The sequence below is a fragment of the Urocitellus parryii genome, chromosome 9 (assembly GCF_045843805.1).
Source record: "Urocitellus parryii isolate mUroPar1 chromosome 9, mUroPar1.hap1, whole genome shotgun sequence".
NCBI classification, from domain to species: Eukaryota; Metazoa; Chordata; class Mammalia; order Rodentia; family Sciuridae; genus Urocitellus; species Urocitellus parryii.
In genome coordinates this window covers 83,226,497-83,239,891 of record NC_135539.1, presented here as the reverse complement: position 1 = coordinate 83,239,891, position 13,395 = coordinate 83,226,497, and the positions used below count along the sequence as shown (strand labels likewise).

The 13,395-nt window shown below is 43.7% G+C and overlaps 1 protein-coding gene and 1 pseudogene across 3 annotated transcripts in view; one reads left to right on the top strand and one right to left on the bottom strand.

Moving 5' to 3' along the window:
• LOC144256883 (UDP-GalNAc:beta-1,3-N-acetylgalactosaminyltransferase 2) overlaps positions 1 to 4,587 on the bottom strand; it is a 37,188-nt gene extending 32,601 nt beyond the window's left edge. The window contains exon 1 of one of the 3 annotated variants that reach the window (XM_077802645.1): positions 4,351 to 4,587. In XM_077802645.1, coding sequence (XP_077658771.1) covers positions 4,351 to 4,462 — 112 coding nt within the window. In that variant the 5' untranslated portion in view covers positions 4,463 to 4,587. The remainder of the gene's footprint in view (positions 1 to 4,350) is intronic. The other 2 variants (XM_077802646.1, XM_077802644.1) reach the window with 2 other exon arrangements.
• Positions 4,588 to 10,514: 5,927 nt separating this feature from the next.
• Positions 10,515 to 11,683, top strand: LOC144256917 (geranylgeranyl transferase type-2 subunit beta-like; annotated as a pseudogene).
• The last annotated feature ends 1,712 nt before the right edge of the window (positions 11,684 to 13,395 follow it).

The window sequence follows — 13,395 nt, the reverse complement described above, 5'->3', positions numbered from 1 at the left end:
AAACTTCAACTTGAATTAGAGCAGTAAAACACCACTTTTCCTTTACGTACAAACTGACAAGTGTTTTAAGTAATATGAACTAAATGATGGCAGGGACTTCAAGGAAACGGACCCTCTCCTTCACTGCTATGGACATATAACCTGGTGCTGCCTTCTGCAGGGCACTCTGGCAATATGCCAGAATTCTTTTTTTTTTTTTTTGAGAACTCTTAAGACACAGTCACTGACACAAATATCTGCTCACCACAGCACCACTTGCCAACAGTGAAAACTGCAAGCCCACAGTGAACAAGCAAGGAACCCATCAAATAAATCATGGTGTATCTATGACAGAATACCACAGAGACAGATACTATCCTACATCATATCAAGAGAAATAGGCTGTAAAAACTATGTTCATACTGTTCAGTTCCATTAATATACAGCACAAAAGCAGGCAAAGCTCTGCCATTATGTCAGGGTGATGTTTTCTACTAGGCAGGGATGGAGGAGAGCAGGAAGGGCACTTCAGTGTTGATTTTTTTAAAAATTTAAGTGCTCATTAGCTGGGGATTTTGAACTTGTGCAAATAAATTAAGCTGCACAGATACATGAAAAGAATGTGTATTACATCAATGACATTTTAAAGCATATTAAATAATTTCCCCCAAACGTGTACCAGAAACCTAGGTGTCCCTCAATATATGAATGGATAAAGAAAATGTATATATATATATATATATATATATATATATATATATATATATATATATATTCAATGGAATATTATTCAGCTTTAATATTTATTTTTTAGTTTTCAGTGGACACAACTGTTGAGAGCCACAACCAAGTCAGGATGGTACCTGACATTTTGCCAGGAGTGGTTGGGAGGTAACACTGGCGAGCCATTGGGATGGTGATAATTAGGTTCAGCTGTGTATAATTATTGGGATGATGACTGATTGCTGTAACTGGATGATGCCGGATTGGGGCAAGCTGTGTATTCAGTTGTGTATGTGGACCTCTGCTGTCCGGCAGTGGGGTGGCTCCTGCTGCTGTAGATGCCGCTACTTTTGAGTTCTCTCAGGGTTCCCGTTGAGTTCTCTCGGACTTCCCGTTGGTTCTTGCAGAGTTTCCGTGGAGTTCTAGAGAGTTCCCGTGGGGTTCAGGCAGTAAAGTAGTTCCTGTTTGAATCTACAAGTGGCTCGTGACCTCACGGTTATTTTGTACCCAGCCAGACTGCGGCACACAACATCTTTGTTTGTATGTGGTGCTGAGGATGAACCCGGGCTGCACACATGCCAGGCGAGCGCGCTACCGCTTGAGCCACATCCCCAGCCCATTATTCAACTTTAAAGAAGAGTAAAATTATGGCATTTGCCAGTAAATGATTGGAGTTAGAGGGAAGTGATTCGAGGGAAGGGGAGGGGATGTGGTGATACGAAAGATAGTAGAATGAAACAGACATTATTACTGTATGTATATATGACCAATATGATTCTGTAACAAGTACACTTAAAGTAGTTTCTTTGAAACAAGTTCTAAATCATAAAGTCACTGTGGCATGAAAGCAGATGGATGACTTATTCATTCATCCCCCCCAGTTTTATTCTCTTGATTCGTTCATTCAAATTACTGAGCACCTCCTGTGTTCTCTGTGCTTAAAGGTGCGGACAGCAGCAAGCAAGTTCTTCACAATGTCAGGAATAATTCATATCTCCAGGGAAGCTCCCCAGGATAGTGACCATTTCTTTTCTTAAACACTATAATACATTCTGAAAGTCTAGCTACCTGCTAGGCTCTGCACTGACTATACATCCAAAAACCTAGGGAGTGCACATCCAAAAACCTAGGGAGGCTGACCTCAAACTGACTGTTCAAAATAAGCTCAAAAACAAAAACAAAATCAAACAAAATTCCACTCTCACATTGCATGCTCTTGGATAATATCAATCACCAAAGGTGAAAATAAAGGAAACCACACAAGCTCCTTCCAGACCTACTGAGAAGGAATCACCATGTACTCTACTCCAGTGTGCTCTTGCCAGCCTCAAAGGTACCTTCCCAAACAGCCTGCTAACACAGACTTCAGCTACCACCATTGCACACTACTCCTCCTCTCCCAAAGCCATGGAGTGCTGTGACTCAGGCCCTGTCCTGGGCCTCATTGAGTCTTCAAAACAACCCTATATCATCATTTTCGAAACAAAGAAACTTAAGTACAGAGACACAATTAGCACACAGCATACAGGGGTAATTTTAGAAGAAGTAGGCCTAGGCAAACTTGCAAAGCAAGCAGCAATTGGTTTCTGACCTACTTGCCCTAGGTCCCCACAGGCTTCTGAGCATACCAGACATCCAGCACACCTTGTACTGCAGGTATTCACTCAGTGAATGTGTTCCTTTCCTTTCTTTGGTTTTCTTCTTTCCAAATAGCCTACACAGGGAAGGCCCCCCCACACCCCCTTTTTTCTTTTAAATCACATCATTCTTCTAAATTAACTGTTAAACCATCCTTACTAAGGCATTGCCCAAAACCAGTAAGCTGCATGCCTGGCCTCATGGCTATCTCCCTCATCCTGCAGGATCCTCCAGATGCATGGAGCTCACAAGGAGGCCTGCTTCCCCTTAACAGCTGCTTCCTGCGAGTCTCAGCTGTTGAAGGCAATCCCCACTAGAACAGATCCTGGCAGGAACACAACTCACTTCACTCAGGTCCCTGCTCAACTGTCACCTCTTCAGTGGCCTTCGGTGACTCCCTATTGAAACATATTTGTCACCGTTCCATGAGATTTATAATTATTTTCTTATCCTCTGTCTTCCAATTAATAAATGCACAAGGGAAAGCCCTTTATCTTGATTACTGCTTAATTCTGCACCTAATACAGGAGCTGGCCCAGAGAAAGCTGCAATGTTTGCTGAGCCAACTGCTAGCCAGAAGGCCTTTCTTAATATTCTGGGGAGGTAAATCTCCCAGAAAATACTGTCTCGATTTGATTGGATCAAAGGTAGACAAAGAGGCAGAAGAGAGAACAGAAGTAAATCTTAATATGCTAACTTGTGGGAAGAATATTTAGCAAAATCCTGGGGTTTTCTGTCTAGGTTTAAAGAGTAGGATCAAAATGCAAAAATTCCCAAATGTTTTAGTTTAAACATGGAGAAGCATAACAGAGAAAGCAGCTGTGGGAAATCTTGGCAATCACAAACCTTGTCCTGTTTTGTTTTGAAAGTGCTTAAGGGGAAAAAGTTAAGAGTCTGTCAGGTTTTAGATTACAATATCCTATTTATTATCTGACCAGATGCCCAATACCCACTCAAAGTTAGAGTTAATTTCTACAACCAGTATTGATCTCCTCACTGTCCCTTCCCACAGTTCACCTGTTTACTTAATCTAGCCTGGTCTAACAGGGTGACAGGCACCAGTCACACACCAAGCAAATAGGAAAAGCCTGTCTCCAACTAGGAAACTGATTGCAGGCTCACAAAGATGGAAGCATGAAGGCAAGGTTTTTGTTTGTTTTACTGAACCCCAAAAGACTGTTAAGTTAAAAAATATTCTAAGGGTGCTCTGCAAGTTCATTTCAGTAGGACTCACTGATTGAAAAGGAAATTGATAAAACACCAACCTAACAGATGTTACCAAGCACTTCAAATGTATGGCAATTTCTTATTAACTCAGTCTAGAAAAAAAACAAACCCCCAACTTGTTAATAGGCTAACAGCACTAAGTGATATGTATTTAAGTGATATGTACTTCCGTCATATCACTTAAATAATATTCAGGTCACATAATAGCTTTTTCAAAAAGCTGGTGGTTTGTCAAATAAGAAACTAAAATAACTCCAACATAATCTCATATGACAGTGAGCCAGTTTTGAAGATTACTAAATATTTTGTTAAGTTAAGGCTCAAGAGACATATGCCTAACAGCAAATATTCCAGTTTTTAAAACTTTCCGATTAAAAAAAAAACAGCTGTTTTGAGAAAAGGAGGTAAGAAAATAATCCCAACATAGTTAAAAAAACAAAATAGGTATTACCTCATCTTTAAAAATAGCTTGCTTTCCAGCTCTGGGTACAGTCCTTGGCAAGCCCTTAAGGAGCAACGGCAGGGGAAGCTGGACCCCTCTGCACCTGGGTGCGCTCCCGCGGTGGCCGCGCTCGGCCAGGACGGGTGCCCGCAAGTGCACCGCGCCAACCGGCCCCGCGCTCCGGGACCCGCGGCACGCGAGCCGCGCCCGTCCCACTCGACCCCGCCGTGGCCCAGAGCGCACAGCGCGCCCACCCCGCATGGGCTTCCGTCCGGCCTGTCGCCCCGGCGCCCGACGGCCACGCTCCGCGCAAGACCCCCGGCCCCGGCCCCGCGCCTCACCTGCCGCGCCGGCCCCGGGGGCGCGGGCGGGCGGCGCGGAGCGCAGCCGCAGCCAGAGGTGCAGCGCGGCCCCGAGCACGCACGGGCACAGCAGCACCAGCCAGTTTCGCATTGGCCGCCCAGCCGCTCCCCCTCGCGCCCCGCAGTGCGCAGGGCTCCCCCGCGTCCCGGCCGACAGCGAGGGCCCCGCGCGCGCCCGGCCCCGCGGGCGACTCCGGCCTGCGTCTCGCCTGCCTTCGACAGCGGGCAGCGGCGCACGGCGCCGAGGCCCCGCCCCGCGCAACCCCGCCCATCGGCGCGCAGGCCCCGCCCACCGGCGCGCAGGCCCCGCCCCGCGCGCGCCGGCCGGGAGCTGGAGTCCCGCGCGGGCCGCAGGCAGGGGGCGCGCCCAGAGCTCCGCGCCCCGGAAACCACAGCTCCCAGGGTCCCGCGCGACCGGAGCATGCGCATGCCTTTCGCGCCGGGCCGAAGTCCCGCGCCCGCCTGCCCGCCGTGGCGAGGAAGAGTGTGGGGGCCGGCCCCGCGCGGGGCGGCGGGGTCCGCCCTCCAGGACCGCAGGGAGGGAACGTCGGGCCGCGCGGGCCCCCGCGGTGGAGCCCAGGGCGCCGCCCAGGCCGGCACCCGGCGGGCGGGACGGAAGTGCGGGGGCCGGGCGTGTGCGGGCTGCGGGTGGTGGGGCCCCCACGGGCGCGTAAGCTCCGGCGGCCTCTCCGCGCGGCCTCCCCGCGCGGCCTGAGCCCGAGCGTCGCTGCGGGGCCTGTTAGTTTCTGCAGAGCAGCCCTCTCTTGCAGTTACTTTGTATTTGGTTGTTCTTAAACATTGTTGCACTGTGTTCTTGGTTTAATGTTCGTGTAAAAACTACGGGTCTACGGGGTTTATACACTGTCTATACTTTAAATAAACTCGTGAGGCCAAAAATATTTTTTTAAAAAGAGATTTGTGTATTTTTTTTAAATTATCTGTTACAAATGCAAAATTCTAAGAACAGCTGTAATCCTTTGCTATCTCAATTTCTGTAGGTCGGGAATTTGAGAGCTAAGTCCTGGTTCAGGATCTTAAAAAGTTGTAGGCAGATGTCAGCTGGCCCTGTAGTCACCTGAAGGACGGGCACTGGTTGGAGAGCCCCGTCCTGGGTGACTGACTCACGCGGTGGGCGCCTGCACTGTGAACCCTTGGATGACTGCCGCTCCTGCCTGTTGATTGCACAGAGCAGCCCCCAGTCAATGCAGAGTGAATTCCAAGAGAAGAGGATTGTTGGGCACCTTCTCAGGCTGACTACCACAGTATTGGATGCAAATTTGAGCCGAAACTGTTTCTGGGCAGTTTCCCTGAAGACAGAAAGGAACACTTTCCTTCCTGTAGGAAACATATGGAATTCAAAGACTGATCATTGTGACATGGGAAAATGTCACCAAGATCAGCCTTCCCTTTCCCAGGCATCATGTGCATATTGCAGTAAGGAAGGAGAATGTGTATTGTCTTCACATATCCTGATAGAACTCTCAGGGCTAGGATGTGGCTCAGTAGTAAAGTGCTTGCCTAACAAGTCCAAGGCCCTGAGTTCAGTTTCCAGTACTGCACAAAGAGAATTTTCTGTTTTAGAAGCTATGTTGATATACTTTCTACATTTCAGTTAGAAGTTGTCAAGAGCATGGCGGGGCTGGGGTAGTGGCTCACTTAGCATCTGTGCGGCCCTGGGTTCGATCCTCAGCCACATAAAAATAAAATAAAGGTATTGTGTCCAACTACAACTACAAAATAAAAATATTAAAAAAAAGAAGTTGTCAAGTTGTTACAACTCCCAGCTGAGGCAAGGAGGGAGAAAGATAGCAAGTTTGAGATCAGCCTTAGCAAATTAGTGAGGCCCTACACAATTTAGCAAGAGCCTTTCTCAAAATTAAAAAGGGCTGGGGATGTAGCTTGGTGGTAAAATCCATCTGAGTTCAAGTGCCAGTACTGGGTGTGTGTGTGTGTGTGGGAGGGAAACCCATTGTCAAGAGAGTAATAATTGGTTATCACAAAGGATATATTTTAATCCTTAAAAAAGGTAGTAATGCCCTCTTAATAACCTATCATTTCATTTTGTGAATAAAGAATTATGAGATAGCCCCAAAAAAGAAATTGCCTGTAATTTTGTCAGATCCATTCATTTAGTAAATACTCACTGAGCATCTATTATCTATATGCCAGGCACTTTTACAGGTATATTATGTATGTGCAGGGCACTTTAAGTAAAACCTGCCCTGTGGTAATAGAGAGGCAAGTGCAGACCTCAGACTTCATATATAGATACATAAATACTGGAAGGTGATAAGTTCTATGTAAAATTTTTTTATTGGTTGTTCAAAACATTACAAAGCTCTTGAAAGTTCTATGTAAAATATTAAAAGAGCAGATGTTTTAGCTGTAACAAAATACCTGAGAAAAACAAAGATTTACTTCTGCTGACAGTTTCAGAGGTTTCACTTCATGTTCAGCCAGTTCCATTGTCTTGGGTCTAAGGTGAGGTACAATATCATGGCAGAAGGGTGTGGCAGAGAAAAGCCACTCAGCCTATGGAGGAGGCTGGCAAGGAGTTTCCAAGACAGAGAGGAAGGGGCTGGGAAAAAGATACAGTCCCAAAGGACATACCCCCAAGGACCCTTCAACTATGTCCCTCTTATGGTTCCACCGCCTCCCCTCATTCCTTTCAGACAGGAGGCTAGTGCCTTTGGGGGCCACTCCAGATGTAAACCACAACAGCAGGGCAGGAGGATTTGAGTGTGAGCCTGAGGTGGACAGATGCAGCAGTGTGTGTGTGTGTGTGTGTGTGTGTGTGTGTACGTGTGTGTACACACAAGCATACACGCATACACTGGGGATTGAACCCAGAGGTGTTTTATCACTGAGCCCTTTTTATTTTTTTATTTGGATAAAAGGTTTCAACTAAGTTGCTGAGGCTGACCTTGCACTTGTGATCCTGCCTCAGCCTCCTGAGTTGCTGGGATGACAGTTTGCACCACCATGCCCAGTTAGAATGCAGTATTAAATATCAGTATTGAAACAACTTTCCAGTGAGTACTAAAGGTAGAAATAAGTAAAACCACCATACAGTACTCACTAATCAAGGTGGTATCCCTCCAGTTGGCAACCTAGAGGGGCGGGTCGTCACTGGCTCTCTGACAGCCCTGTAGCTGAAATAGTTTTTTATAACTTGTTACCATCTTTCAAATCCTTGGACCTGTGGGTGCAAGGATTAGGGGTTAAGGAAGGGCAAGCTCAGATGGCTGGTCAACTGCACTACCATCCAATGCCACTAGCGCTGGGAATGCATGGGTGCTATGACAGCACAAAGCAGAAGGGGCTGTCCTGTGTAAACACAGGGCTGGAGCCTGCAGGCAAAGGGGTGGGGAAGGACATTCACAGGCACCCTAGGCAGGAGAGGTGACCTGCTGTGAGGGAATCTCAACAGTCTGGTATGACCTCAATGCCAGGGAACAGGATGGAGAAGGAGGACAGAAGGAAGCACCAGATGGAAAGCTGCGACCAGGAGCTTACAGTCCAGTTTGAGGGATCCAGGGGAGGACTTCTGTTTTTGTTTTTGTTTCCCTGTTACAAAATCAAAATGTGACCATGAGAAGAAATTTGGAAAATGTAGAATAATACGTGAAGAACTAAATTACACTAAATACAAGTCATATGTTTTATTTAGTTTTTTCCCACTTAAAATATTTTTGTGAATACTATAAATAAGAACTTATATTCATTTATTTTCTCCTACCCTGTAAGTGTAGAAACTATCATTTTTAATCACCTAATCATTTATCCCATTGTGATTTCTCATTTGGTATACCTATCATTGGATGTAGAGGTTGTTGCCTTAATTCTGCTAAAACAAGTAATATGGGCACATCTGCTCACAAAACTACCCACATTCCATAGGATATTCTTTTTAAATACTATTTTAGGGGTCTCTATTCACACTGCCCTATCATCAGTGCAGGTGACTGTCTTGAACATGAATCTCTTATTCCACTTCCCCTGGCATTAAAAATGTTGCCTTGCGGGGCTGGGATGTGGTTCAGTAGTATAGTTCAGTAGTATGGTAGTATAGTATACAGCTTGTCTAGTATATCTGAAGCCCCAGGTTTCATCCCCAGAACTAAAAAGAATTCCTGATTCAAAAGGCAGAACATTTTTTATATGGAATATTTTTGTGGTTTTTCAGTTGTTTCTATTCTTTTGTGAATTATCCATGTATTTGCTTTTTAACCACTTGGATGAGCTTTTTACATATTAACTTTTTATATTTTACTTTTATTGAAAATATTTTTCTTTTGAATTATGACTTTTAGAACACAAAAACATTTAACATTTTTATAAATTCAAATTATCCATATTTTATTTTTCCATAATTTTGGAAGTTATTGACCAGGGCATCTGATTAATACACTTTTTTTATTGTAGATGGACAGCATGCCTTTATTTTATTTATTTTTGTATGTGGTGCTAAGTATCAAATGCAGTGCCTCACACACACTAGGCAAGTGCTCTGCCACTGAGCCCCAGCCCATCTGATCCATATTCTTATTTTTTAAACTTTTTAATCCATTTGGGAATTATTTTGGAATATGGTGTGATGCAAAAATCTTCTAAATAGGTTTTTAAAAATTTTTTTTTCAGTTAGTTAAATTTTTTTTTCATAAGCTAACTATTGCCCTGGGCACATTATATCTTTACTTAAGTATTTTCTTTGATTTTGCTCTACTACAGATAAAAGCTAGGGGCACTCTGCCACTGAACTACACCTCCAGCCCTTTTTATTTTTTATTTTGAGACAGGGTCTCCCTAAATTGCCCCAGCAGCTTTCAACCTGTGACCCTCCTGCCTCAGCCTCCTGAGTACCTGGGTTGACAAGCATTGGCCACTGCACCCCACCTCTTGCTTTATGAAGTCACTAACTTAATTAGAGTTCTAAACATAATGACACCTTTTATGAACTCCATCTTTGCATTAGTCTATCCTTCCCTCAGCACTGCAGCGCTCTAGTGATTGTGGCTGTTTAACATTTGTAACCAAGAGGGTGACTCTGTCTCAGTGCTCTTCGTTCTGATGCTGTCATCACTGTTGCTCGTGATTATTCTGCTTCCCCTAAACCTCATGTGTAGTGTGAAGTGAATGCACACTTATCAGAATAGATACATGTAATAAAATGTAAGTTAAAATGTAATGTTGGGATCCTCCTTTAGCCCACTCCAATTTTCTGTCCAGATTTAACTACTATGGCCTAGTTATTTCTCCTCCTTCTTCTTTTTATTCTCAGGTATCCTCTGGCACCTCCACCTAGATGACCACTCAAATTTCACCTGTCCCAAAGAGAATACATCATACTCCCCAGAGCTGGTGCTCCTGTCTCCTGTGCTCCTTGCTTGCATGACACCATGCTTTGAAGATTCAGAGGACAGTCCTGAAAGTCCTAGGGATACCCCCACAGCCACCTAATGGGTGCTCAATAAATGTTTATTGAAAACAGTTCCTTTAGCATCAGTTTGTACCTGAGCTCAAAAGAAGTCAGCTCATTTATTGGGAAATAACTTGTCCACACAAACTGCCCTGGAGTTAAAGATAATCATAAATCTGGGGGCTTCTGGTGATTAGCATTGAACAGATATCATCATCTCCACTTTTTTAATATTTATTTTTTAGTTTTGGGTGGACATAATATCTTTCTTTTATTTTTATGTGGTGCTGAGGATCGAACCCAGTGCCTCATGCATGCTAGGCAAGCAGTCTACCACTGAGCCACAACCCCAGCCCTAGTTATTTCTTCTTGATGTATATACTTTACTTTTCCAGTGATGAATGCAGCCTGTCCCTTGCTGGGGACTCCACAAATGCTTTTCCCTCCTAGCTCACTGTTGGGTGCCCCAGGAGCACTGGCTTCCCCCATTTCATCCTGATCCTCGCTCACCCCGTCTGGTCCCAACAACTGCCCCAGCCTTCCCCACCAACCTCCTCAACTCATGCCACTTCTCTGGGCCACACAAATGGACACAGTGCCTCCCTATGTCCCCCAAATCATAGCTAAGGCACAACTGGCATGTTGAACACTTTAGGAAGGAATTAGCCTAACAAGTGACCGACAGGAACATTTAAAATTAGGTGTGAGCTTTTCACTCCCAGACATGGGCACACCACAGAAGGATGTTATCTTCAAGTCTGATGCACCTATCACCCTTTTACTGGTGAAACATGCAGATTATATTGCATCCTATGGCTCAAAGAAAGATGATTATGGATACTGTATGTCTGAGTATTTGAGAATGAGTGGCATCTCCTGGGGTCTGAGAGTAATGGATCTCATGGGACAACTTGATCAGATGAATAGAGAAGAAATTCTGACGTTTATTAAGTCATACCAATATGAGTGTGGTGGAATCAGTGCAAGCATTGGACATGATCTTCATCTTTTGTATACCCTTTGTGCTGTCCAGATTCTTACTCTTTATGATAGTATTAATGTTATTGATGTAAGTAAGGTTGTGGAATATGTTCAAAGTCTACAGAAAGAAGATTCTTTTGCTGGAAACATTTGGGATCCCAGTAAGCAACTGGTCTAACTGGAGTTCCAGCATGCCCTGTGGTAGTTATATCAGCACATAGGAGCACTGGAACAGAGGGGCCCAATCTAAAAAGATAAGGGCTGAACACAAGTGCAGACCAGAGAGACCAGCTGCTTCATGGGATATGAAAATCTACTTTTGTAAAGTAGGGAGAAATGATACAAGATTCTCCTTTTGTGCGGTGGCAACTTTGGCTCTGTTGGGGAAACTTGATGCTATTAATGTGGAAAAGGCAATCGAATTTGTTTTATCCTGTATGAACTTTGATGGTGGATTGGGTTGTAAACCTGGTTCTGAATCCCATGCTGAACAGATCTATTGTTGCACAAGATTCCTGGCTATTACTAGTCATTTGCATCAAGTAAGTTCTGATTTACTTGGTTGGTGGCTTTGTGAACTCACAGTTACCTTCAGGAGGACTCAATGGAAGGCTGGAGAAGTTACCAGATGTGTGCTATTTGTGGTGGGTATTGGCTTCCCTAAAGATAATTAGAAGGCTTCAGTGGATTGACAGAAACAAACTGAAAGATTTCATTTTGGCATGTCAAGATGAAGAAGCTGGAGGGTTTGCAGATAGGCCAGGAGACATGGTGGGTCCTTTTCATATATTATTTGGCATTGCTGGATTGTCACTTTTGGGGGAAGAATAGATTAAACCTGTTAGTCCTGTTTTTTGCATGACTGAAGAAGTGCTTCCAAGAGTCAATGTTCAGCCTGAACTAGTGAGCTAGATCAGATTGTTGATGGAAAAGATCTCTGTAGAGTTTTGCCATCTCAACATTTCTGGTTTTGAACCTAAAAATTACTGCTAATATTTTGTATATTGTTAAATTAATTTTAATAAATTATATAATTATACATATTATAAAATAAAGGCTGCATTGCATTTTATTTTAGATTCCTTTTTGAAATGCTCTTACTTATATGTTTTTTTTTTTGTGTAAGTGTATCTGTTACTCTTATCTCTATAGCAGGAAACTTAAAAGAACTTGGGTTTTACTTGATTTCTTTGAATGTGCTCTTGTATTCAAAAACCATAGTTCATGTAAATTGGTTTGTGTCAAACAATATATGTTGACATATATGTCAACATATATGTTTATCCATTTATATCCACTGATATAAATGGATAAATATTATAAATGGATAAACATATATGAATTAAAAGATGCATAAAATAAAATAAAATAAAATTAGGTGTGAGATGAAACTGGGATCCAGGGGTTGTTTCCTGCGGCCCATCTCTTACCACAGGTCCCTGTTCCTATACTGCCACTTGCAAAAGCCTGTCCATTTCCTCCACAAGAAGGTCATTCTTGCTGATGATCTTCTCTTCAACAGATCTCAATTCTATCATCAATCTACGAAATCAAAATTGCTCTCCCAAAATTCCTTAAATAGCTTAATACATGTAGCGTATATTGTTTTGTGTATGTAATTCCGTAGGAAGTTTTTAAAACTAAACATCTTTTTCTTTCACAGCGCTGGGGATGGAGCGCAGAGTCAAGATGAACTGAGACCCCAACATTTAGGCATGAGGAGAGAAAATGAAAAGGGACAGCGAGAATAACCCAGAACCCAGGAGGAAAGACAGGGTGTGTGCAGGGCTGTCACCTTCAGAGGCAGGGAGATTCCATGGAGGAGCAGGGAGGGCTGAGGGATAGGACTTGGAGGTGAGGAGCAAAAGGAAGTAGTGATGTGGAAATAGTGTGTGCCTTGCTATTTTGAGTCAGGGAAGGGGGAGAATGGGAGCTGGAAGACTGCAGATGGAAGCCAAGCCAGACAGGGGCCTGTGTAAGGACGAGGAAGAGCCAGTAGCAACTATTCCATCGTCATCTGAATCAGGGCTGTGAGGAGTGAGGAGAGAGGGGAGCCGGACAAATGTGAGCCTAGACAGACTCAAGACAACAGGGGTTTCCTGCAGGCGTGTGGTCAATCACCCCATCACCCCGTCGCACCTCCATGAAGTCATTCCTAATTGCATTTAGCGGGCCATTTTTTTCTGACAGTAGGTGGCAGTAAAAAACTTGCCTCTTTTTGCCTGTTAATTATTGGTTTGGAGAAATTAGGTGGCAAACAAGATTGGGAAAGGATAGTTAGCAACAGTTGTAAGCTCAAAATAGATCTCAACTCAGGTTTTCCTTTGGGAAATCCATATTGTACATTTTTACGAAAAGGAGTATGTCTATTGGTCCTCAAAGAGAAAATAACATTTTAGTAATTATAAAATATGTCGGTTGTATTGTACTTCCACATTGAGTCATTTTGCCTTTAAAAAGATGAGATTCTGTCTTCCTCCTCACACAGAATGATTTGTATTAATTTTTCCCCTTCAACAATGCACTGCCCATATGCAACCATTATGCAAACATTTCTTATTCATATATATATATATATATATATATATATATACACACACACACACATACATGTATTTATTTAA